General features: G+C 44.5%; 1 protein-coding gene across 4 annotated transcripts in view; it reads right to left on the bottom strand.

The window, feature by feature from the left end:
- The window catches only part of CCDC30 (coiled-coil domain containing 30), a 103,346-nt gene that overhangs the window by 572 nt on the left and 75,633 nt on the right, over nucleotides 1–27,141 (bottom strand). For 3 of the 4 annotated variants that reach the window (XM_073603365.1, XM_073603366.1, XM_073603367.1), the window contains 7 exons: nucleotides 22,649–22,806; nucleotides 21,167–21,332; nucleotides 13,615–13,736; nucleotides 12,390–12,531; nucleotides 7,764–7,900; nucleotides 4,264–4,378; nucleotides 2,493–2,563 (listed from right to left, as the gene is read on the bottom strand). In XM_073603365.1, the coding sequence (XP_073459466.1) occupies nucleotides 2,493–2,563; nucleotides 4,264–4,378; nucleotides 7,764–7,900; nucleotides 12,390–12,531; nucleotides 13,615–13,736; nucleotides 21,167–21,332; nucleotides 22,649–22,806 (911 nt within the window). Of the gene's footprint in view, nucleotides 1–2,343; nucleotides 2,411–2,492; nucleotides 2,564–4,263; nucleotides 4,379–7,763; nucleotides 7,901–12,389; nucleotides 12,532–13,614; nucleotides 13,737–21,166; nucleotides 21,333–22,648; nucleotides 22,807–27,141 lie in introns of those variants that run through there. The other variant, XM_073603368.1, reaches the window with a different exon arrangement.

The following is a 27,141-nucleotide window of genomic DNA, read 5'->3' as shown; positions in this document are numbered from 1 at the left end:
AGGTCCCTAACTCATATTCATACAAACAAGGGCCAATTTAAATGAGGGGAAATTAACCTACCATCTTTAGGGTGTGGGAGGAAACTGGAGAACCTGGAGGAAACCCACGCAGGCACACAAGGAGAACATGCAAACTCCATGGCAATACTGTGCTAGTTGGGATTAATAACAACTCTAGTGATGCTAGGCGGAAGTACTAAACCACTTAGCCACCGTGCTGCCTTCTATAAGCAGGCCATACATGGATTCAAATTCCACTGGTTCAGCAGGGACACAAGTTGATCTATTAACTGACTTGTGTACAACCAGCCTGTCCGTTTTTTCCTGAATGATCAGTGCCGCGGGCTATAGCCAGCTGATCATTGTATTTTGACAGCGGGGAAGTCCACTGATCACTGTAATATTATGGCGGGGAAATTTCCCCACCGCCACTAATCGATGTATTAGGACGGTGGGGAAGTCTCCCGTCTTCACTGATCATTATATTATGTCACTGACTTGTGTAGAACCAGCCTGTCCGTTTTTCCCAAATGATCAGTGCCGCGGGCTATAGCCAGCAACACTGATCATGGTATTATGACGGCAGGGAGGTCTCCCCGCTGTCACAGGTCATTGTATTATGATGGCGGGGAAGTCTCCCCGCTGTCACTGATCATTGTATTATGTCAGTGATCATTGTATTATGTCACTGACTTGTGTACAACCAGCCTGTCAGTTTTTCCCAAATGATCAGTGCCGTGGGCTATAGCCAGCAACACTGATCATGGTATTATGATGGCGGGGAAGTCTCTCCACTGTTACTGATCATTGTATTATGACAGGGGGGCAGTCCACTGATCATTGTAATATTATGGCGGGGAAGTCTCCCCGCCATTACTGATCATTGTATGAGGACAGCGGGGAAGTCTCCCCGCTGTCACTGATCATTTTATTATGACAGCGGGGAAGTCTCCCCGCTGTCACCGATCATTGTATTATGACGGTGGGGAAGTCTCCTAGCTGTCACCGATCATTGTATTATGACAGCGGGGAAGTCTCCTCACTGTCACCGATCATTGTATTATGACGGCGGGGAAGTCTCCTCACTGTCACTGATCATTGTATTATGACGGTGGGGAAGTCTCCTAGCTGTCACCAATCATTGTATTATGACAGCGGGGAAGTCTCCTAGCTGTCACCGATCATTGTATTATGACGGCGGGGAAGTCTCCTCACTGTCACTGATCATTGTATTATGACGGCGGGGAAGTCTCCTCGCTGTCACCGATCATTGTATTATGACAGCGGGGAAGTCTCCTCGCTGTCACCGATCATTGTATTATGACGGTGGGGAAGTCTCCTCGCTGTCACCGATCATTGTATTATGACAGCGGGGAAGTCTCCTCACTGTCACCGATCATTGTATTATGACAGCGGGGAAGTCTCCTCGCTGTCACCGATCATTGTATTATGACGGTGGGGAAGTCTCCTCGCTGTCACCGATCATTGTATTATGACAGCGGGGAAGTCTCCTCACTGTCACCGATCATTGTATTATGACAGCGGGGAAGTCTCCTCGCTGTCACCGATCATTGTATTATGATGGTGGGGAAGTCTCCTGGCTGTCACTGATCATTGTATTATGACGGCGGGGCAGTCTCCTGGCTGTCACTGATCATTGTATTATGACGGTGGGGAAGTCTCCTCACTGTCACCGATCATTGTATTATGACGGCGGGGAAGTCTCCTCACTGTCACCGATCATTGTATTATGACGGCGGGGAAGTCTCCTCACTGTCACCGATCATTGTATTATGACAGCGGGGAAGTCTCCTCGCTGTCACTGATCATTGTATTATGATGGTGGGGAAGTCTCCTGGCTGTCACTTATCATTGTATTATGACAGCGGGGAAGTCCACTGATCACTGTAACATGATGGCGGGGAAGTCTCCTCGCTGTCACTGGTCATTGTATTATAACGACTGGAAAGTCTCTCTGCTGCCAGAATACAATACCACAGCAGGAGGATTTCCCCATCCACATCGAGTGTGTGAATGGGGATAGTCATTTTATTTTTTTGTTCAAACATCTGGTAGAATGAAAAAAAAAAAAAGAAAAAAAAAAAAGATCAATATGTGGGCTGCCTAAGAATATCCTTATTATTCAAATTGACCAGTTTTTGTATTATCATGGAGGGACTCTGAAAAATGGTATGCATAGAAGGTATACTCGGGGGAGGGGATATTGAACAGGGCTTTAAAATGTTACCAATAATTATGACTAAAGAAAAAAAGATATTTTCTCAGGCAAAGTCTGAATTACCATAGTGCCTCTCTGTGCATTTGCCTCTTCTGGTCTATGCCCTACTTTCTACAATCTTACACGTTGAATTTATGCTGAGCAGTGTCTTCATACACCTCTGCTGAATTCCTTAAAGCAATAATATAAAGAAATCGGCACAGGACAATTCTGGAGATACTACAGCATGTTATATTAGGAAAAGGTTTCTTACCTTTCATTTGGCAGATTTATCATTTCGTCTGTTCTCAATAGCCACTCGGGTGGAATCATCATTGCGATATCCTAAGAAAAAAAATGAAAAGATCTTGCAGAGAATAAATTCAAAAAAAGGTGGATGCTTGTGGGTTAAGCCCTCTCTGGAGACAGAGGTAGTACCTCTCCTAGCAGTACTATTTTTTTACTTATATTTCAACTCCGCAGTGACGTCATTCCTGTCCTTCCGCAGGACTTGGAAATCTCCCTCTATGATTTCCACCCAGGTTCTAAGTCTCTCCTGTGCTGTACATTACAACGTCTGTCCTGCAGCATGGTACAAATTTAAACCACCACCCTGAGCAAGCCCTGTGACAAGGCAAGTAGCATTGGCAGTGACTTTAAAATCAACTCCGTTGATTTAAAAAAAAAAAAAGCTCTTTGTACTTACCACTCTAGATGGCAAGTCTAAACTGCACTCTGTTGAAGAACTACAGGCTGCAGCAGAATCTTCAAATTCAATACACTTCCCAGATGTGTGGGATCCCCCGATTTGTTCTGTGGCTCCTTAGGGTCGGTTCACACATGGGCAACACGACTTTAGCGCGACTTTGTACCGCGACTTCAACGCGGCTTCAGCGCGACTTTAGCGCGACTTCAGCGCGACTTCGGCAAATTACGAGGCGACTTGAAGTCGCCTCCATGACAGGCGACTTCGCCTGTGGCCAATCACCTCTCTGGGAGGGAGGGGGGAGGGAGGGGTTTTCTCTGCAAAGTCGCTTGAGAGATCCGACTTGCAGGCGACTTACATTGAGTTGAATGGGTACAAGTCGCCTACAAGTCGGATAGAAGTAGTACAGGAACCTTTTCTGAAGTCGGAGCGACTTCAGTAGTGTCAATTAAGACGCTCCCATTGCCTACCATGATAATCTAAATGCAAAGCGACTTGGGGCGACTTGGGGCGACTTGAGGGCGTACAAGTCGGATCCCAAGTCGCCCCAGTGTGAACCGACCCTAATCAGTGCGTCGTGCAGGCGGCGCGCTCTGTAAATGCAGAGTCCTTCGAACTCAGCTGAACACAGATTGGGGTAAAGCGCCAATCCCAGCGGCTCTTCACCGCGTCATCAGCTGTGTCCAATGACAGCTGATCACAGGATGTAAACACAAGCCGGTTAATCGGCTTTTCTTTCTTCATGCTGACAGCATGAGGGGAGAAGAGAGCCGATAACGGGCTTGTGTTAAAGGAACATCGGCACTGATAATCAGGGCACTGATTATCAGTGTCCTGATTATTAGGGCAGTCCCTACAGTGTCCACCAGTGCTGCCAATCAGTCCTCATCGGTGCCACCAATCAGTACTGCCTATCAGTGCCGCCTCTTCAGCGCACATCAGTGAAGGAGAAAAATTACCCGTTTGCAAAATTTTATAACAAACTATAAAAAATATTTGTTTTTTCCCAAAATTTTTAGTCATTTTTTGGTTTGTTTAACAAACAATAAAAAACCCAGCGGTGATTAAATACCACCAAATAAAAGCTCTATTTGTGTGAAGAAAATGATAAACATTTCATATGGGTACAGTGCTGCACGACCGCGCAATTGTCATTCAAAGTGCGATAGCGCTGAAAGCTGAAAATAGGGCCTGGGCAGGAAGGGGGTAAAAGTGCCCGGTAGGCAAGTGGTGAAAGGTAGGGCTACTTTAAGGACCAGTTACACTACAATTATCTAAAGTATATGATCTATTCTTATAGTCTTTGAACATGGCATCATGCTACAAGTGGCATACTTACAGGAAGGTTGAGGGCTTGCAGTTTCTTTAAAACATGCTTTATTGAGCGCATCTGGTTATAAAGTTGAAGTACGCTTTCCCTCAGCTGCTGGTTTTCATGATCTAGAATCTGATTCCTAGGATGACACAATTAGACAAACAATTTTAGGGTCTGTAAACCTAAAATACGAGACTTTAGAGAAATACAGTAGCTACATGTATTCACATATGAACTACTGTTCTTTCCCCTTGTGCAGGGTGACTGGTCTTGTCTACATCCCTCCTGTAGTTTACTGCAGCCAGTCTGTAGTTGCTGGATCCTTTCCAAAGTTCTACCCTCTGCACGGGCTATGTATAGCACAGATATAATGTCACTGCTACTTTACAAAGTAATATATGGGTTTTCAAATGCATTTGGAGCACAAAAAGTGTATTTATAATCTTAGTGGCTATTGAAGTATAGATTTAAATTAAAGGAGATGTACAGCCAGAGCTTGTTTGGCTGTACATCTATGGATCACAGGAGTGCAGATCCTTTTGCACTCCTGTGACCCGTGTTCAGCAGACAGCGGGCTGAAGCCAGCTGTCTGCTGACGCCACAGAGCCGGTCCAGGCTTGGGAAAGATCGCAGCCATATGGTCGGAATTTGCCCAAAAGCCTGGATCAGTACCCGGCTCAGCCTCTCAGCAAGCAACTGAGAGCCTGAGCCAGCCGCTCCCACCCCCTCCACAGCTCAGCGCTCCAGTGACCGGGGGGGGGGGGGGGCAGAGGGCTGCTGACTAGACATGTGCACTGACAAAAAATGTGTACGTTTTCGTTTTTTTGCTTTTTTCGGAAATTCTAGTTTTCAAATTTTTGAAATTCGGAAATTCAGATTTTCAAATTTGCGAATTTTCGGATTTCCAAATTTCCGGAAATTCAAAAATTCGAAAATCTGAAAAAAAAAAAAAAAGAAAATCAGTAAAATTCGAAATATTAACCAACTATTAAATTATAGGTATTGGAATTTCCTTTCAAATTTCGCTGTTAGTGAACGTAACGAATACAAATTTATCTGAAGTTGCGAATTATCCGAAATAACGAATGCCGGATCTGAACAAATGGAATGGAACAAATTAATAATAAATAATAATAATAATAATAAAAAGGTTTTATTATTATTATTGTTATTTATTATTAATATTAGATTGTTGCGTTCCATTCGTTTAGATACGGCATTCGTTATTTCAGATAATTCGTAACTTTGGATAAATTCGTACTCGTTACGTTCACTAACAGCCAAATTTGAAAGGAAATTCCAATACCTATAATTTAATATTTATTATTAGTTAGTTATTATTTCAGAGTTTCGAATTTTCAGATTTTCATTCTTTTAAATTTTCAGATTTTCATTCTTATTCTTGGATTTTCAAATTTCCAAATTTTAGAATTTTTAAATTTATGAAATTTCAAATATTCGAATTTCCGAATATGGCATTTCCAAATTTTGAATTTCCGAAATTTTGAATTTCCGAATTACGAATTTCTGAAATTTGGAAATTTTTTTTCGGAATGAATGAATTTGTCAAAATTCTTTAAAAAACAAACTCTGAACTAAATGAATTGCACATGTCTACTGCTAACTCACAGTCACCAGCCCTCTTCTCAGGGAGCACTGAAAACAAAGCAATCAGCGCTTGGTTCTCAACCTTAGAACTGGCAGGGGACCAATGCTGCATCCACCTCGGTAAGCGTAATAAAAAAACAAAAAAAACCCCCATACTTCTCTTTTAAGTTTATTTGTCCAGAATTCAGAGAAATCAATCCTTTTATAGAGTTAACTATGTGCTGTGAATAGTTCTGTAGTAACTTGCTTTAGGTCAATTCCTCTCTTTAGTAGCACTCAGTAGTACACCTTTATTTAAAGTGAATCTGTGCATTTAACAGCTCCTAACAAAAGTACACCACCACTCCAGGCTGGTCTGTTCACATTAGCCCCAGGCTTATCTCCAGCTGTAGGCGCAGGTCCGGTTCATACCCGAAGTACTAATGAAAGAGGATGGATGACCGCACTCCAACTAGCTGAAGATCCAAAACTTTATTGTAGAAAATCGATCATAAAAACATGTTCACAGCTCGATAAACACAGGTACAAGTATTGTAGTTGTAGGCATTATAGTTATGGATCTTCAGCAAGTTGGACATCCATCCTCTTTCATTAGTTTACCAGCTCCTATTTTATAGTCAAAATCAAAAACAGAAAAATCAGCAAAAGGGACATAACTTACAGTCAGTAGGATGTGTCCCTTGTGTTGATTTTTCTTGTTAGTAGTAATCCTCCTCCGTCCTGTCCCCACCCCCACGATCTCCGGAGGCGGTTGGGGTTAAAAGAACTAAGGATCTAAGGAACTAAGATCACAGGCTCTCACCAAAAGAGCACGACTATGGCTGCCCTTTCCGCTCAGCTGCTCTATTCATAGAAGGCATGCTACAGCTTCTCTGAAAAAGATTAGGACAGGCAGATGATGGAAAGGTCCACTTCCTCCATTCATAAATCGTGTTTCATTCATAGAAGCTGCAGTATGGCTTCTACAGGGGGCAGGGTGGAGGGATTACTACTAACAGAAGAAGAATCGGCACAAATGACACATCCTACTGGCTGTAAGTTTTGTCCCTTGTGCTGATTTTTGTGTTTGGTGATTTGGGCTTTAAAATAGGAGCAGTTAAATGCATGGTACACAGTGCATGGTCTTCAGCAAGAGTTGGCCACATTCTGATATGATGCAGATTTTTTGGCAGCACTTGGGGTCCCTTCACACAGGCAGTCCGCTTGGCGGACTTCGCTTTGCTCAGAGGGGCTGAGCTGGCGGATGACAGGTCCGTCTCCACTCACTGTGCAGAGATGGACCTGTCAGAGTCTCGCTCTCCTCTATGGGGGGGATCAGATGTAAACGGACTGCCTGTCCATTTTCATCCGATCTGATCTGCCAGGGAGATCGAAAACAGGACCTCCATCCGCCTGGATTTGGCAGAGAGGATCAGATAGCTGCGGGTGTCAGCGGACATGACATCTGCCTCTCCATAGGGTTGAATGGAGGGTCCAATCAGATCCGCCTGAAAAGCTGACAGGCGGACCTGATCGGAAAGCCTGTGTGAAAAGGACCTTAGGCTTTAAATAGAGGGGATCAGTAAGAATTATGGCATCATGATATTCTCCTGTCCACATTTGCATCTACCTCCCTTTTTCAGATTGCTGGCCTATACTCCATAACGTTCAAGGCACTCAATCTCTGACTGGAGCACAGAAAGACCTTTATCAAGATATGAAGCTGATAGAAGCCAGTGGGGTAGCCAATCAGCTTCTAACTTCAGCTTGTTTAATTAAGCTTTGACAAAAAACGTGGAAGCTGATTGGTTACCTTGCACAGCTGCACCAGATTTTGCACTCTCCAATTTTAGTATATCAACCCCACTGTTCTCTTCAAGAATCTGGACTGCATTGCACTATATTGTGTACTCAATTACTAATAGAAAATTACATACCTGTTCATTAACGAGTGCGACTTCCACTTGAAGTTGCTCACCGAAGCTTCGTGCTCAGCGATCTGTAGAAGCAGACGTCTCTTCTCTTCATGTAAACGCTCATTCACTGTGGTGATGCTGTTGATCAGCTGCTGTTCCTAGCAGAGAAAAAAAAAAAACCAGCAATTTAAACCTTTGAAGCAGTGGCGGCTGGTGCGCCACTTTTTTTGGGGGGGGCGGCAAACAAACCACTCCCCCCAGTAGGTCCGTCAGTCAGTCAAACCCCTCCCTGACGCTCGGTAAAGCAAACCCCCCCCCCCCGTCGCTCGCCCATCCGCCCACCAGCCCCAAACTTACCCAAATTTAGGTTGAGGGCAGCTTCAGCTTTACCCTGCATCTCCTCATCCACGGCGACCACAACGGTCGCTTCTCCTCTCGGCCAATCAGGTCTCATAACCCACTTCCTGATTCGCCGGGAGGAGAAGCAGGAAGTCAATAACGAATATTAATTGTCTATTGTCACACAACTGGGTGGGCTCAGGGTGCAGTGCTCTGCGCCCCGAGCCCACCCTTTTCGGAAGCCAATTGGAGCCTCAGGCTCTAATTATGTGCTTTAAAAAAAAAAAAAAAACCCTCATTAAAATGTATGCGTCCGGTGCCATGCATGTAGATTGAGGGGCTGGGCGCATGGATTGGGGGGGCGACGCCCCTAATGAAGCTGTGCCACCGCTCTGAAGGCTCCCATGTGTACTACAAATGGCAGGATAGGAGCCATGCTGCATATGGAATATACCAGTGATGGTTAACCTACGGGTGTAGTGGGACTCAAGTGTGGCCCCTGACACATAGGGGTTGTTTACTAAAACTGGAGAGTGCAAAGTCTGGTGCAGTTGTGCATTGTAGCCAGTCGGCTTCTAACTTTAGCTTGTTCAATGAAACTTTGACAAAAAAAACTCTCCAGTTTTAGTAAATCAACCCCATAATATTCAGTGAATGTAATATTCGAAAAAAACTGTCAAAGGCTGCAGACATTGAATGGGAGATGGTCAAAGACAAGACAGGATAGAAAAGATGGTCAGAGACTGCAGGTATGCTACAGGACAGGAGATAGTATGAGAGTGGGAACATGATATAGGAGTTGTTGGAGACTGAAGACATACTTCAGGAGACAGTTATAAACTGGAGACATGTCAGAAGAAAAAAAAAAAAAGAAGGTGCTGTGGGCATACAGACAGCACATAGTGGTGACACAAACCCATCTCCTCCCTGACTATAAGCAGGTGGTCTAAAGACCAGTTAGATGAAGTACAGCTGCACTGCACATTACAGGACCTTTAAAGTACAACTAAAGTCAAAACCCTTTTTTATAGTTTTGGATACAGTTGAGAGGGATTAGACCCTCTGCCAGATTTTATTACTGTCTGTGCCCCCATTATAATCCTCTCTAATGTTATCTTTACCATGCTCTTTGAAAGTGAAAGTAAAAGAAAAAGAAAATCCCAAATTTTGGGCTGTCCCCAGAAAAGTAATAGAGGGAAAATCTTCCAGTGGGGACACTGATTCTGGTGACCTGGGTGTCCCCAAGTAGCAGGGCCGTATTGCCGAGCGGGCACACCTGGGCATAGCCCAGGGGCCCCAGATGCACATGGGGCACCATCAGGGCCGGTGTTCTGCCGAGAAAGTTCCGCTCGGCGGATTAGTTCCCCCCTCTACTGCGCATGCGCAGTAGAAGCCGGCAGAAATAGCCGAAGCGGAACAGCTGAAAATCAGCTGTACACGACGCCTGTAAGAGGGCCCCTCGCGGGCTCGCTTCGCTCGCCACGCTTCGGGCACGGCCTCGCTGCGCTCGGCACTTTTAGATTCCCCCTCTAGGTCCACTTGGATAGTGGGGAAGGAACCTGGACCCAGAGCGCAGGCGCCGTGTACAGCTGATTGAAGCGTTTGAGCTTCGGCTATCTCCGGCGGCCGACAGTAGTACGTACTGCGCAGGCGCTGCGCCTGCGCAGTACAGGGGGGGAACCTATCCGCCGAAGGAACTTATTCGGCAAGACACCGGTCAGATCTAGAGTGAAGCTATTGGAATTGCCTCTGCTCTGCTTGCCGTCACACACAGCCCCGCCTCCTCCTAACCCCGCGTCTGTGATAGATAGAATACGGGTCAAATGCTGGAATGTGTTCTGTCACAGGCGCGGGGTTAGGAGGAGGCGGGGCTGTGTGTGACGGCGAGCAGAGCGGAGGCAATTTCATGCAAGCAGTAACAGCATGCTATTCGTGCTCTGTGATCCCCGGCTCTCCTCTTCCTCCAGTCATGATCTGGCCACCCTCTTTTCCTCTGCCCTGGCGAGGCTGCAATGTTGGGCACAGTGAGTCTGCAATGGGGGCACAGTGAGGCTGCAATGCTGGGCACAGTGAGGCTGCAATGCTGGGCACAGTGAGGCTGCAATGACAGTGAGGCGGCAATGTTGGGCACAGTGAGGCTGCAATGACAGTGAGGCTGCAATGTTAGCACAGTGAGGCTGCTATGACAGTGAGGCGGCAATATTGGGCACAGTGAGGCTGCAATGACAGTGAGGCTGCAATGTTAGCACAGTGAGGCTGCTATGACAGTGAGGCTGCAATGTTAGCACAGTGAGGCTGCTATGACAGTGAGGCGGCAATGTTGGGCACAGTGAGGCTGCAATGACAGTGAGGCTGCAATGTTGGGCACAGTGAGGCTGCAATGACAGTGAGGCGGCAATATTGGGCACAGTGAGGCTGCAATGACAGTGAGGCGGCAATGTTGGGCACAGTGAGGCTGCAATGACAGTGAGGCTGCAATGTTAGCACAGTGAGGCTGCTATGACAGTGAGGCTGCAATGACGGCACAGTGAGGCTGCAATGACGGCACAGTGAGGCTGCAATGACGGCACAGTGAGGCTGCAATGACAGTGAGGCTGCAATGTTGGGCACAGTGAGGCTGTAATGACAGTGAGGCTGCAATGTTGGCACAGTGAGGTTGCAATGACGGTGAGGCTGCAATGTTGGGCACAGTCAGGCTGCAATGTTGGGCACAGTCAGGCTGCAATGTTGGGCACAGTCAGGCTGCAATGTTGGGCACAGTGAGGAATTATACTTTAATTCTTGAGAGTAGGTGCAAAAATTGGGACATGCTTGTAGGAGCCCCAGTGCACTACTTTGCCCAGGGGCCCATGATGCCCTGCCAAGGAGTTCACTTAATTTGTGGGGATTTCCTCTCATTCGTGTTTTGGCTATGGGACAGGCAGTGAAAGAAAATCTCCCTTCGGGACACAGATGGCAAAAAAATAAACTGACAGTGGTTATAACCCTACCTTACTCTATCCAAAACAAAAAAGTTTTGCCTGTAGTTGTTTTTGGGTGCTTTTGTATTTTTTTGATTCTCATTATCATAGTCATTTCTCCCACGATCAGTCATTATCAAAAAGGTATTTGCCCCATTCACTTAGATATGATGTGCCTGGTGTTACTAAACCCAATAATATGAAAATAAGTCATCCGTCCGCCCCGCAGTGCCCACAGCTTATAAATATTCTTTTTACATTAAAATACTGGCACTTTATACCTTTTTGGCTGATCTGTATACCACGGTCACATGATAAACTGCAGGGTCTGCCTGAGTGCTGAGTGTTCGGGTAGGAGGAGATTCCCACTATAGCCTGTGTCCTCATGCTGTTATGAGAGGCAGATCATCCATGAATCAAGATGTGACATCCCACCCACTGTTTTCTTTTTTTAGTTACTGGGCATACACACCCAAACGTGTGATGTCAATACCATGTGCCCTGGCTAGCTCCGATCAACCAGGAAATGTTCTCTCCAGCAACAGGAGACCAAACTGAGCATGTGCAGCCTTACCACTCTGACTGTCATATCTGGCCTTGCCAAGAGAGACCCTGCAGAAGGGGGGAGGATCTGTCCATACAGGATCAAAACAGTCTTTTACACAAAACAGAGGATTAACCCCTTAGGTTCCATGGTGCCCCGTTTCAATGGACTGAAAACAGGTGAAAGGGTGTTTGTGCTACCCTTCTCCTCTCTATTACTCTTCCCCTTTAATTATCTGGATACTTATGGTGTATCTCCTTCCTCCCCCGGTGAACCATATGAGTTTATATTCATATCTATATATCTTTACGTCATCAGCCCTATACACGGTCGCTGGTATTAGTAAGAAACTGCCTCCTGCTTTACACGGTAATTCCTGGGTGATCATCTGGGAGCTCTCCATGTGGAGATATTTCTATGCTGACAAGTGAGACCTGTTCCTTCCAACTCCCCCCAAGTGTGTCCTGACGAAGCAAAACAGCGAAACGCGTTGGCGCACAGGGGCTCGCTGCCGTTTATTTGGTGTCAACTCTCTTGTTTACACTAGATACTCATTACTATCATATGCCTATCGTATGTTTTTAATTATTTTTTACTTGATCTGTTTGATATGACTTATTGTTAATAAAATGTATTTGTGTACTATATCATTGTCCATCTTGCCTGTAAAGTCTGAATTAGGGCTCTGTGGCCCTTTACCCTTTCTCTCCTCCAATTAAGTTCCACAGTGAGTAGAACAAGCATGCTTTACTGCATATACAGACTGATTTTACTGTTGTGGGTTTAGTAACACTGGAAGTCTACCTTCTCTGTTTGGCTCTTGGACACACTGAGCTCCAGCTCCAGCTGTTTGATGCGCTGGTCCTTCTGGTTCAGCTCGTTTAGATACATTTCCTTGGCTCGGCTGAGTTTGGCTTTATGGCGTAGTTGAAATTCATTGTATTTCCTGGTTGGACAGAAATAATGGAGAGTTGTAATTTAACATTTTAGTAAGTACCTGTAATAAATAAATAAGTTATGAACTTAGCATGGGTACATTTTTAAAAAAAGTGCGCCAACACACGCGATTTAGTTCCTTTAATGGACTTTTGCAGGAAATGGTTATTGCCCAATTGGCAGATGGGCAGATGTATGACCTACTTTTCCATTGACAGGACCCAAGCTCTTTAGCCCCTACACATGACCAACACATTTCTGGGCAGTGCAGTGTTTTGCACCAATTGAGATGGCATTGTAAAGGAGTAAAGCTGGAGGCCTGGCTCGCAGTCTCCGCTCTAATTCATACCAAAGGTGTTCTATCGAGTGGAGGTCAGGACTCTGTGCAGGCCAGTCAAGTTCCTCCACCCCAAACTCCCTCATCCATGTCTTTATGGACCTTGCTTTATGCACTTGTCCAAATCATTTGGTGGAGGGGGGATTATGGTGTGGGGTTGTATTTCAGGGGTTGGGCTTGGCCTCTTCGTTCCAGTGAAGGGAACTAAGGCGTCAGCATACTAAGACATTTTGGACAATTTCATGTTGTGGGAACAGTTTGGGGATGGCCCCTTCCTGTTCCAACATGACTGCACACCAGTGCACAAAGCAAGGTTCATAAAGACATGGATGAGCAAGTTTGGGGTTGAGGAACTTGACTGGCCTGCACAGAGTCCTGATCTCAACCCGACAGAACACCTTTGGGATGAATTAGAGCGGAGACTGCGAGCCAGGCCTTCTCGTCCAACATCAGTACCTGACCTCACAAATGCACTTCTGGAAGAATGGTCAAACATTCCCATAGACACACTCCTAAACCTTGTGGACAGCCTTCCCAGGAGAATTGAAGCTGTTATAGCTGCAAAGGGTGGGCCAACTCAATATTGAACCCTAAGGACTAAGACTGGGATGCCATTAAAGTTCATGTGCGTGTAAAGGCAGGCGTCCCAATACTTTTGACAATATAATATACACTTAAAAAATGCGGTAGGGTAGAAGGGTGTTAAACCTCCATACCTGAAATCTGCACTACATACTTCCCTAGCTGACACCTTACCTTATGGAATCATCCAGCCGTTTTAGGAGAATATCATATTCCTTCAGTAATTGCTCCTTCTCTTGCTGCATATCCTGCAGTTTTTCCAGAAGCTTCTGATTGGTGCTCTCACAACTTGTGCGCTGTAACGCAATACATGATGTTTTTATAGCTTGCATTTCCATAAGAGAAAACGTAGCTACATATGATATTACATTCTTATGACCCCATACAACAGTGGTGTCAAACTCCATTTCATCAGAATTATGGTTTCCCTCAAAGGGCCAGTTGTATCTGTAAGGTACAGAGCACCCCACTCCCTCTTACATCAGATGAAAAGCGCCCCCCGCCATCAGAAGTCAAGAGTCCCCCAGCCTCCCTTACATCACAGCACACCTCCCTTAATTTGTGCTGCTGCTGGGAAGAAGCTGGGGGAGGAGCTGGGAAGCAGAAAGTGTAAGATCTTGAGGAGAACCATAGGAGGGCTGGAGTCTGATGAATGCTGAGATCAGAGGAGGCAGAGATGAGAGGGTGCTGCGGCTGCACAGAGAGGCGCTGGACCTGTAGGAGGAATTCTGTACTCCTCTCTGCTGCTGACTGCTGAGACAGGAAGGGGATGGGAGGCAGAGATGAGCCTCTCCGCGGCTGCACGGAGAAGAGCAGGATCTGGTGGAGGAGTTCTGTCTTCCTTTCTGCTGTCGACTGCTGAGACAAGGAGGGGGTGGAGACAAGGGGGTTGCTGCAGCTTCAGGAGAGCCATATGAAATGGTCTGGGTGGCCGGATTCGGCCCGCGGGCCTTGTGTTTGACACATGTGCCATACAACATCGTATAGCTGATACCTCTGAACATTGACTTAAAGGATCTCTATCAATAAATATTATATTATAATAATTGCAAAAATTTAAAGCAACCCCTTCACAAAAAAAAATATGGTTAAAACCGCTGTTACCTGCAAAAGCAAAAAAAAAAAAAAAAAACTAATAAATAAATAAAAAAAAGAAAAAAGAAGGAAAAAAAAAACAAAAAAAAAACAAAAAAAAAAATCGCCTTTTCCAGGCCCCCATATTCTGCTAAGAAACCAACACTTCTGTAAATGTCATTCTCATGGGTCTCCCGCAGATCTCACATCACTGCAGGAGAGAGTGGTGACGTTTGATTGGAGGGAGGAACTAGTGGAAGCTGAAGGGGAGAACCCAAGAGATGGACACTCCTGGACATGTTGGTTTCTTAGCAGACTACGGGGGATGAGAATCTGCAAACAAAGCAGTGTACAGCGGTGCAGGCCCTGGGAAAAGATTAGGATTCACGGTTTCTCTTACAGATAACCAAAGATTTAATACATTTTTTGTAACATGGTAACTTTAAATACTTTACAATAGTATTTAGTGTATTATTTTCTTTTATTTTACATTTTACACATTATTTATATATATTTTTTCTACTTTTACATTTAGACCAGGCCCACCAAAAGAAATAACGGTGAGAAGTTTAATTTTTTTCTGAATTATAAAGAGTCTTGTTACTCCTCTTAACATTCCATGCACCCAGGAGCACAACTATATACCACGTGGCCCCAGGGCCGCTGATAAGGCCTTACAACCAGCCCTCCTGTAGTGAGCCCATGTCTACTCAGTTCAAAAGGGGGCCCGGGCACCTGCCGAGCAGGAAGCCCAGCAGCACTGCCTTATTGTGGACTCTTGTGCAGTGCTGCCAATTTTTACTTTTCTTCTTCCGGCTGCGCGAGGATCAGTTCTAGTATCTGTGCCCCCGTCCCCCCGGTGTTGTCTGGGGCCCCTGTGTGCCTCTTTCCCCGCAGTGTTGCCATTTTCCCTCCTCTCCTCTCCTACTGGCAGCTGCTGAGGGCACACAGGCGGATTATTTCGGGTTGGTAAACAGGGGGGGGGGGGGGCACACTACCCTAAATAAACACCGTGGGAGTGCAGATATTGCCCTTATGCTGCTATTCACTTGAATAGGTCTTGTTCAATGGGGGTATAATTTCTGCCATGGCTGCAAGGCATAGCATCGCAGACGTTGCATTTTAGCAAAAATATTATTTGATATTTTCGGAGTAGGGTAGGCTGTACGGGGCCCCATTTCTATCAGCAGCCCTGCGTGGCCCCACAGCATAACTTTTATGGGGCCCCCCAGGCTAAATCTCTCTACAGCAGCTGACATGTCAACTGTGATAATACAGGGTTAATTTACTAAAGGCAAATAGACTATGCACTTTCCATAGTACAGTTGCTCCAGAGCTTAGTAAAGGAGCAGAAGCTCTGCTGACTTCCATCATTCAATCATGTGCACACAAAAATGCTGTTTTTTTTTTAATTGTCCTTGCACCTGATTGGGTATTCTTTGCAAAGTGAAGCTTTACCTCATTTATTAAGCTCTACAGCAACTGCACTTGCAGAGTCTAATTTGCCTTTAGTAAATCAACCCCTTTGGGTCATTGATCTTAACATAAAATGTGCCCAATTCAAGAAGAGGCTGCAAGCTATCAGCACAGACTACTAGGGACGAGTACTATGGATAAGAGGTATAGCTTTAGTAGTAATAACAACCATAATTATATTATATTATGACAAAATGATATCCTTGCTTGCCATCCATCCAGATGTAGCACCCTGGAGTTTAGGCAGGGTTGCTCCTCACAAATTTACTTGCCAGGAGTAGTTATCCTGGTTGATTGTTAGAGATCCATTGATTTCTCCCTAAGTTTGGCCTTGTTGCACTTTCCTCTTTTACCACTAGGTGGTCGGGCACTTGGTGGTGCTAGATATGAGAAGCACAACTCAAGGTCAGGTTATGGGTATATGGGGTATCTCAGCCAATGGGCAGGGGTTTTCTTAAATCCCTTGGCCTGCTAGGAGAGCATATATATTCGGGTGGAGTCAGGTAATCTGTGTTCTGTGCCACTTTGGACGGCTGTCTGGGTGGATGTGTGTCGTGTTCCCCTGGGCTGCTAGGCCGGAGATTGGGCCTATCCCAGGGGCATCTGGCTGCTAGGCTATCTGAGGCCTATCCAGAAGTAAGAGAGCAGCGCATGGTTGGGATTGCGGCTTGCAGTCCAACCGGAAGTGATGGTTCTGTCGGCTGGAAAACCTGTCAGTGGTCGGAGGTAGAGGGGAAGCTGTCGCCACAAAGGGACCATCCGCCTTATTACCAAGGACCACAGTGAGTAACTTAAGCAAGTACCGGAGCAGTATACTCACTGAACGTGCATGGTGGAGAATCGGGAAACTTCAGGCGGATATCAAGTCAGGGACCCAGCCAGTGGAGGTGACGCTTGCAGAGCAGCCTTGTGTGCCAAGCCAGGGACCAAACAGGCCAGTGGGGTGAAGCTTGAGAAGTATCTGGAGTGCCAAGCTAGGGACCCAGCAGAGAGGTGGGGGTGACGCTTGAGGAAGATACTACCGTGAAGTTTGGAAGAGCTCAAGGGATTCAGTGGCAGCGAATCAGGGGGTCTAGTGAGAGACCAGGAGCTCAGTGGGCTGAAGAACTACAAGGAGAAGTTGTAGTGAAAGTGAAAGAACTGTTACGCTTTGTGTTAGGAACTGTTAAAGACTGCCATAGGAGACAGCATTCCTGCACATACATACATACATACATACATTCCCCTGGGGAGTTGTCATCATCATTCATGGTTATGTAACATCCCCAGGGGTCAGTATATCAGGTTGCATAGGAATTGTACCTCTGATATGGACTTTATTGCACAGTCACAAATTTTGACTTCAAGGTTTGAACAAAAAGGGTATGATCGTTCTAGGTTAGAGGAGGAGATCACCAGAGTCAAAAGTTTAGACAGAAGTACACTGGTCTCTGATACTGTTAGGGATACTGTAGGGGACAATCATAACTTTAAGATGGTGCTTGATTATAATGTGCAATATCGTACTTTTGAGAAAGTAGTACTTAAGAACTGGCCCATCTTAAAACAGGATAAAATCCTAGGCCCTGTTCTACCGGACCGTCCCCAGTTTATTTATAAGAAGGGACCGTTTGGCCCCTAGTGTTTTGAACCCCCCTGTCCCCACTTCTGACAGGCTGTTCTCCTTTTTGGGTGGTTTCTACGCATGTGGCAAATGCATCCCGTGCAAGCATGCTAAGGGGAATATAAAGAAAAGGAAAAAGTTTTTGGCATCTGCCACCAATAAGGAATATGAGATCAAACAGTTAATTACCTGTGACATGGTAGGGGTCGTGTATATGCTGGAGTGCGGGTGCGGGCTCCAGTATATTGGTAGAACATCGAGACCCCTACACGTGAGGCTTGCTGAGCATGTTAACAATATTAAAAAAGGCCTAAAAACCCACAATGTCTCAGTCTAGACACTTTAAACTTCACCACCATCAGAATCCAAAAAGTTTGAGATTCTGGGGTATAGAAAGGGTTACTAAGCACTGGAGGGGAGGTAACTTTATAAGGCAATTGAGTAAAAGAGAATCGTATTGGATTTTTGAAACCAGGGTTCTTTGCCCTGAAGGGTTAAACGTGGATTTCGATACTAATTGTTTCATACCTGATCGTTAATTGGTTTATATCTGATTGTTAATGGTACTGTATTTGTGGGATGACAGTGGCCGCGGATGACTCACATAAATTTTAAAAATCATTTTGAAATTATTGCAATATATTTTTAAACGTTTTTTAGTTCTCCTGCACATTTCCTTTTCAGGATTGATGCATTTTTTATATTATTAGTTTTATTTTATCACCCTTTTTGGTTTGTTTTATATGTGTTGGATCAGATACTTCCGTTTATCGCATATTTAACACCAAGGGGTCATGTCCGGATTGACTTCCGGGTACGCGTGAGGTTGATCATGCCTTGTTTACCATTGTCATGGTTACCCACCTGGTATAAAGTGTGGGTGCCCACGTCGTATCCTCATCTGCTGATGAAGTCCCCGCCCACTGGGACGCAACGCGTCCAGAACGAGGATACGCCGTGATGTCATCCGCGGCTACTGCGCATCCGTACTGCTGTACGGAAGCCTCTCACCGCTTCTGTTTGTTTACTTGCACTAATCGAGTGCTCTACATGTGAGTGTTACTATTTTAAACATTTAATAAAGAGCTATATATACGGAGAGCACTATCTTTCTGCCATTTTTTATTCTATATACGGCCATATCGGAGTGTCCTGTACCGGGTCCCTGATGGATGCCTATGTATGCTGTACACCACTTGGTTACATGAAAAGGCGCTTTTTGACCCTCTGTAATTAAAGGGTCCACACCATCAGGTGAGAGGTCATTTTATACCTTGGTGGTGGGCTTCCTGAATCACTTTCCTGCAAGCATGTTGCCTGCTCGTATTTGAGGATGATACATGGACTACTCTCATGGACTCATTGATTTTACACTGTGGTGGATTTTATTGTGTTTCTCCATTTGTTTTTATTTGGTCTTTGCGCTGCACTATCTGCTGTTTTTATTCCTGCACATGCAGATGCGATTTCTTTCTGGAGGCCCTTTCCTGCACGGTTGTCCTTGTATTGAAGTCTCAGAGTCTGCTAATTGAACTTGCAACTACTCCAGGGTGTCCTGGCCCTAACCCTCTTTCCCCCAAAAGGTTTGAAAGAGAAATAAACATCTCTTTTACATTCAAGAAGTGTCTGGCGCCAAATAACTTTATCCACCTTGCACCCACTATGCCTCACAACCCACCACATACAGAAGGATGTCAGCTATCTCTGGCCCTGGAGGTTCTCATTAGACTGAAGGAGGCTGGAGACCTTGCTACACAATGAAGAGAACCACACATCATTGTCCGATCTGAAAAGGTCTTTACTCATACTGTATGTCAAATAGTACAGCCGCCTTTTCAGTTAGCAGACAGGAGCACTGTCGATCTCCGTTTGGTTGAAAAAGGTTACTGAAATAAATGAAATGGGAGGATCAGGTGGCTACTGAGAGAGGTCTTTGCGAAAAATTCCTCAAAGTTCTACTGGCGTGGCTTTACTTTCTCAGAGGAGTATTCATCCCTGTTGGGTTGAATTGACATCCTGTGGCATTTGGAGGTCGCTTTACTGGCTCTGCGGCATCAGGGGAGACAGAGGGATGGATGGGATGTTGGCTCTTTCCCTTCCTGCTCTCTTCCCTCTCCTTTCTCTCCCCCACTCCCCCCCCCCCGTTCGACCTTCCTCACTCTCTTCTGCTTACTTGAATTTCATTGGAAAAAACTGGGTACAGAGACGACGGACCGCTTAGTCCCTAGGGGTAATTTTGCATATACTAGTTGGTCACTGCTTTGATGAGCATTGTGTTGAATCGCACCTTGAAAATGTTGTAATGTGGCTCCCTCTCGATGAACCCTTGGATGGACATGCTGTCACCTCTGATGTATATGCTATGCATTCTCTGTATTGTTACCTTGTGACAATAATAAAGCATTGAAAAAAAAAAAAATAGTACAGCTGCACACCAACATGGTCCCCACCCGAGTCTGCTCCTCCTTAACGGGTTTCACCAAACTGGCTTGATCGCAGGGATCCATGTGATCAAGCTTTGACATAATAGCTTGCAGTGTGCGGGCTTGGTCTTTTCGATTTCCCTTGGCTCCCTCAATGTCCTAGAGCAGTGATCTCCAAACTGTGGCCCGGGGGCCAGATGCGGCCCTTTGCTTGTTTTTATCTGGCCCTTGGAGCACAAATGAAGGGTACAGTTTCTCCCAAAGACACCATAGATGGGGCGCAATTCCTACCAAAGACATCAATGATGGGGCACAGTTCCTCCTAATGACACAAATGATGGGGCAAAATTCCTCCCAATGACACAAATGATGGGGCAAAATTCCTCCCAATGACACCAATGATGGGACACAATTCCTCCCAAAGACACCAATGATGGGACACAATTCCTCCCAATGACACCAACGATGGGACACAATTCCTCCCAATGACACCAATGATGGGACACAATTCCTCCCAATGACACCAACGATGGGACACAATTCCTCCTAATGACACCAACGATGGGACACAATTCCTCCCAATGACACCAATGATGGAGCATAATTCCTCCCAATGACACCAATGATGGAGCATAATTCCTCCCAATGACACCAATGATGGGGCAAAATTGCTCCCAATGACACCAATGATGGGACACAATTCCTCCCAATGACACCAACAATGGGACACAATTCCTCCCAATGACACCAACGATGGGACACAATTCCTCCCAATGACACCAATGATGGGACACAATTCCTCCCAATGACACCAATGATGAAGCATAATTCCTCCCAATAACATCAATGATGGGGCACAGTTCCTCCCAATGACTCCAACGAGGCCCAAAGACACAAATGATGGAGCACAATTTCTCCCAACGACACCAATGATGGGGCACAATTCCTCTAATGACACTAATCATGGGGGATTGATTATTTCCACTGATGCTGGGACATTCTATACTCCCGATGGCCAGAGTCCAGCCCCCCTAAAGTCTGAAGGACAGTAAACTGGCCCTTTGTTTAGAAAGTTTGGAGACCCCTGTACCAAATTTCACCGTTTAATATATGAGAAAGAATTTGTATTGGTATTAGCACATTTACTGACCTCAGAAGTGACGGACTTCCTCTCATCATCCAGGTGCTGCAGCATTGACTTATGCTGGTGCAGTTTAATCTGAAGGGCACAATTGCTCTCAGTCAATGAAATCTCTTTCTCATGAAGGGTTTTAATTTCTTGCTGCAACACCTCCAAACTCTCATCCAAGACTTTCCTAGGAAGGAATGAAAAGTAGCATAACTCATTTTAGAAGACTATCCCTGGCTATGAAAAAGTTATGATAGCCACCAATTTCTGACTGCTGAAGGCATGTGTACCGATTAGAATTTTTGTTCCTGTGAGTTTCATCTCCTCCTCCCGAGCAACTCATAACTGGATTTTAGTTACACTGGTGAGCTCCTTTGAGAGAACCAAGAGAATATTGGAGTCTTGGACTGAGTAGGACCAGATAACAGTAAAGATATCTATGGTCTCAAACAGACAGCACTAGAAAACTATTGCAAACACACAACTAGGTTCAGTAAGGCTCTGGGGTATCTGCTGTGAACATATACATACACACATATAAAATACATGCATGTATGTCTGTTTTTGCAGTCTGGAAAACAGATTTTTTTTGGACAACCTAGTAATAAATGCCATTTATTGTCTAGAAGTAGCGTGTTCTTCCTGAATCAAGTCTCCTTTCTCTAAGTGCTCTAGCTTCTTTAGAGTAGCCTTTTTGAACCAGGGTGCCTTGAGGTTTCTTCAGGGGTGTCTTGGCAAAATGCCTAAAAATTGCCCAAAAATTGTAGACAAACCGGCATGTGGCTGCCTTTTTGGTTACACTAAATCACAGGTTTTCATTGTGCACCATTACAAACATCTAGCTGCCGTTGGCATAATCAGTTGATAAGTAGGATGTCAGTCACCTGCATAGCATCCTTGTTTGAGCCTCCCCTCGCCATCAGCATTGGGGTCACATTAGCTGAGTGATGGAGAGAAATGGAGGGAGAAGAGAAACATTGGAATACTAGTCAGTACCAGTTTGCAAAAGTATATGCTTTGAAAGAATAAATCACCTCTAATGTTAGGTGTCCTACTTGGACTTGTGGATGTTGCTGCATTATGTAAAAAACTATTAGAATAGCTTTTACATTTTAGAATGGGGTGCCTTGAGACTGTCCATAATTTTTAAAGGGTGCCTTGACTGAAAACATGGTTGAGCAACACTGCCTTAGAGAACCAAAAGCCTGAATAAAAAGGTAGAGACCAGTGGAAGCCCAACCAAGCAGTCTTTACGTCCCTTTCAGTGTCAGCAGGTGAAAGTAGGAATGCTTTACTCTCACAACTGCATATGATAATTTTATTTTTTGAAAAACTGGCCACACACAAGCTGATCTTTCCTAAGGTTCTGCATATTTGATATGTTCTCACCAGTGAGTGATCGTAAATAAAAAGGGAACAATAAAATATTTTACAATAATTTCATAGGGAACATGTGGCCAAATCAAAGTGGAGGAGTTTTTTCATAACTGGCATGTCTATTACCTTTTAAGTTGTTCCTCCTGTAAATCCATTTTCACCTTGGATTCCTTCTCTCTGGTCTTTTTCAGTTCTTCCTCCAGGTCGCGCTTGTCTGCTATCTGGGTTTCCAAGAGTGTAATTTGGTGCTGCGTTGCTCGCAGTTGTTGCTGCAGATCTAAGACCTATAGAAGATAAAAGTGTTAGGGAGATACAGCAAACTACTACAAAATGTATGATATTAAACAAAGTATTAATGCACAATATGATAACATACAGAAGAATCAAACACACATGCACACTATATAGTATAATATACAAGGGTTTGATAAAAATATGGAGGCACTACATTATTTGCAGATGTGAAAGTGATGAAATGTTTCATGTTACAAAGCAGAAGTAATGTAGCATGGGACAGTGGGGCGCTCTTCAAATATCCCTCTGACGACCGGAAAAGACCCCTCTAAGCCTCCTGTTTAAATATGGGAATTTCTGGAACGTTCTGGGGGGTCAGGTGACCTTAAATGACCTATCCTAGAGGAACCCCCAGAACATCCCCATCAGCTGACCCTTTTTTGACCCATCACAAAACCCCCCATTGAAATCAATCAACGGGGGGCTTGAAATTCCCACCGCCACAACCCATGAGGGAAAGGGAGGCCTTGAAACAGGCTATGTCCCCTTTCCTCACATTCTTTTTTGCTTCTGCTGTTGTCACCCTCTCACCAAGCTGCTTGGCGATGGTCTTGTAGCCCATTCCAGCCTTGTGTAGGTCTACAATCTTGTCCCTGACATCCTTGGACAGCTTTTTGGTCTTGATCATGGTGGAGAGATTGGAATCTTATTTACTGCTTCTGTGGACAGGTGTCTATTATACAGGTAACAAGCTGAGAATAGGCGCATTCCCTTTAAGAGAGTGCTCCTAATCTCAGCTTGTTACCAGTACAGAAGACACCTGGGAGCCAGAAATCTTGCCGATTGATAGGGGATCAAATACAAATCAAATTTTTAACTTTTTTGAAATGCGTTTCTCTGGATATTTTTGTTGTTCTTTTGTCTCTCACTTAAAACAAACCTACCATTAAAATTATAGACTGATCATTTCTTTGTCAATGGGCAAACGTACAAAATCAGCAGGGTAGGTACTTTTCCCTCACTGTAATGTTTATATAATTATATATATATATTATTTTTTTTTTTTATATACATATACAGTATGTTAACTGTATTATCTACCAACTTATTTGGAATTTTGTTTGGTCATAATTGCAATCCTATTATATATGTACAGTATACACTATAAAAAATATGATGTTTGTTAACTAGGATGAAATACCGATTAACGCCTGAAGAATCCTTGTGGTCTAAATACAGTGTACAGAGCTCAGCAGTCTGAGAAAGTAATGTATAGCATAGTGTACATAATACAGCAGTTACTGGTACATGCGGTTATGTTTTTCTGTCAACAGTGCCATCCGGTCTATTATGTCTTGGCCATATGGTGACAGATGGAGATATTGAAAAATATTAATAACACTTGTCCATGCCGCATAGCCTTGTTGCTCTTGGCTGCTGTTCACACGAGAGCCATAAGTCAGGGAGGGTGGAGCAGGCATTTGTTCTCATGTACAAGGTTTAAAGTGTATCTAAATCCAAGAAAAAAAAAAAGTCTATCTATAGATGGGCTGGCTGCAATTTTTTTTTTTTTTTTTTTTTACAGAAAAATACCCATTGATCCTGTTAGAAACCTTGTGTCCTTGTAATTTCCTGTGTACTGATCTGAAATCTCAGGCAACATTATTAGATTTCCAAGATCTCTTCTGTGAACTACAAAATCAACACCCCTTTATGTAATGGAGATGGGGAAAAAAAAAGAGGAAATCAGGAGTGCAGCTTAAGGTAACAGCGCTGCTCTTAGTACAATGAGTGTTGTCACCCTAGGTCAGGGAGTTAAATCTTCGGGTAAAAATACAGGGGGAAAAAGACATAAAAAAGGAAGAAAAATGATGCAGCTACCGCATCTAAGGGCTGGTAAGCTAAAACATATTAAAGTGACACTAAACTTTGGGTTAAAAAAAAAAAAAGAAAATTCTATTCAAGTATGTATTTTTAAAAGGGTTGTAAAGGCAGGTTTTTTTTATCCTAATGCATTCTATGCATTAAGATAAAAAAAATCTTTTGTGTGTAGCAACCACCCTAATGCCCTGTACACACGGTCGGATTTTCCGATGGAAAATGTGTGATAGGACCTTGTTGTCGGAAATTCCGACCGTGTGTAGGCTCCATCGGACATTTTCCATCGGATTTTCCGACACACAAAGTTGGAGAGCAGGAGATAAAATTTTCCGACAACAAAATCCGTTGTCGGAAATTCCGATCGTGTGTACACAAATCCGACGGACAAAGTGCCACGCATGCTCAGAATAAATAAAGAGATGAAAGCTATTGGCCACTGCCCCGTTTATAGTCCCGACGTACGTGTTTTACGTCACCGCGTTCAGAACGATCGAATTTTCCGACAACTTTGTGTGACCGTGTGTATGCAAGACAAGTTTGAGCCAACATCCGTCGGAAAAAATCCATGGATTTTGTTGTCGGAATGTCCGAACAAAGTCCGACCGTGTGTACGCCCTATAATACTTACCTGAGGTCCACATAGATCCAGCGATGTTGCACGAGAGAACCGGTTGTCCAGGACTCCCTCCGCATTGGCTGAGAGAGCAGCAAGTCAAAAGTCAAAGTGAGCCAATGAGGCGAGAAAGGGGGTGGGGCTGGGCCACGGCTCCGTGTCTGAATGGACACAGGGAGCTGTGGCTTGGCTTGGGTGTCCCCATAGCAAGCTACTTGCTTTGGGGGCACTCAACAGGAAGTAGGGGCCAGGGGCACCAAAGAGGAACCCGAGAAGAGGAGGATTGGGGCTGCTCTGTGCAAAACCACTGCACAGAGCAGGCAAGTATAACAGGTTTGTTATTTTTAACCACTTCAGCCCCGGAAGGATTTACCCTTAATGACCAGGCCATTTTTTACGATACTGGACTGTGTTACTTTAACTGACAATTGCGCGGTCGTGCGACGCTGTACCCAAATAAAATTGATGTCCTTTTTTTCCCACAAATCGAGCTTTCTTTTGGTGGTATTTGATCACCTTGGTTTATTTTTTGCGCTATAAACAAAAAAGAGCAAAAATTAAACAATATTTTTTACTTTCTGCTATAAAACACATCCAACAAAAATATATATTTTTAAAATCAGATTTCCTTATCAATTTAGACCAATTTGTATTCTGCTACATATTTTTGGTAAAAAAAATTCCCAATCAGCGTATATTGATTGGTTTGATCAAAAGTTATCGCGTCTACAAACTACGGGATAGATTTAGGGACTTTTTATTTTAATATTACAAGCAATGGCGGCGATCAGCAATTTTTAGCGGAACTGCGACATTGCGGCGGACAAGTTTGACACTAAGTGACACTGTTTGGGGACCAGTGATACCAATACAGTGATCAGCGCTACAAAAATGCACTGACATTGTATAAATGACACTGGAAGGAAAGGGGTTAACATCAGAGGCAATCAAAAGGTTAAATATATTCCCTATGTGTGCTTTCTAACTGTGTGGGGGATGCTGATACTCCACAAAGAGAAATCTGTGTTCCTGATTAGTAAGAATCACAGATCCCTCTCTTCCTCTGTGCCAGAATGACGGTCTGCCTTGTTTACATAGGCAGAGCGTCGTTCTGTCATTTCCCCGAACGATCGAGGGTGGCCGGCGGCCATTGCAGCCGCTGGACCCACTGATTGGCTCCTGCTCTGTCCAGTCACAGCGAGAGCGGGTCACCAGCAGCGCACGCCCGCCCCAGACCAGAAAGTGCAAACGACGTACAGGTACGTTGTTTTGTGCAGCCGGGGCCGCCCTGCTGCAGTATATGTACGGTGGGTGGTCCAGAAGTAGTTAACAAAAAAAAAAAAAAAAAAACACGAGACTTTAGTATCACTTTAACTCAAAAAGTGCCTTCTATTACCCTCAGCCGCCTCCAAATCTCCAAAATCCTTGATTTTTAAAGATCATAACTAGTACAAAAATATGGTTTTAGATTTGCCTGGTTTAAAATATTGTCTGCTCCTGCTGGGCAAAGCATGCTGGGGCTTGATCATGTGCGCCCTGCTGATCTCAGAGTCTGAGCGAGATGAATCGAGTCGCTTCTAAGTCTCCTGGAATGCAGCCATGGACATTCCGCAGCACATTCCTACTTGTGCTATAACATAATTAATAATAATTAATACATGGAGGTAGATTGTTAAAAAAGAAAATAATACTCATTACCTGTATTTAACCACCTAAGGAATATCCACCTGTCTGGCTAATAAAGCTAGAATTTCTGCTTCTGGGTGGTCAGGCTATAGGTTTATTATGTAAAAAAAAAATCAGTGATATAATTCTTTAAGTACGGTATTTTTCTTTGGCATTGGTGTTATATGGGTGGACCTTAGTTTTAAAAAAAAGCCTCCAGGCTTTC

This window comes from Aquarana catesbeiana, linkage group LG10, assembly GCF_042186555.1.
Source record: "Aquarana catesbeiana isolate 2022-GZ linkage group LG10, ASM4218655v1, whole genome shotgun sequence".
In the NCBI taxonomy this organism is placed as follows: Eukaryota; Metazoa; Chordata; class Amphibia; order Anura; family Ranidae; genus Aquarana; species Aquarana catesbeiana.
The sequence above is the reverse complement of the archived record's forward strand: the minus strand, read 5'-3'. Positions and strand labels throughout refer to the sequence as shown.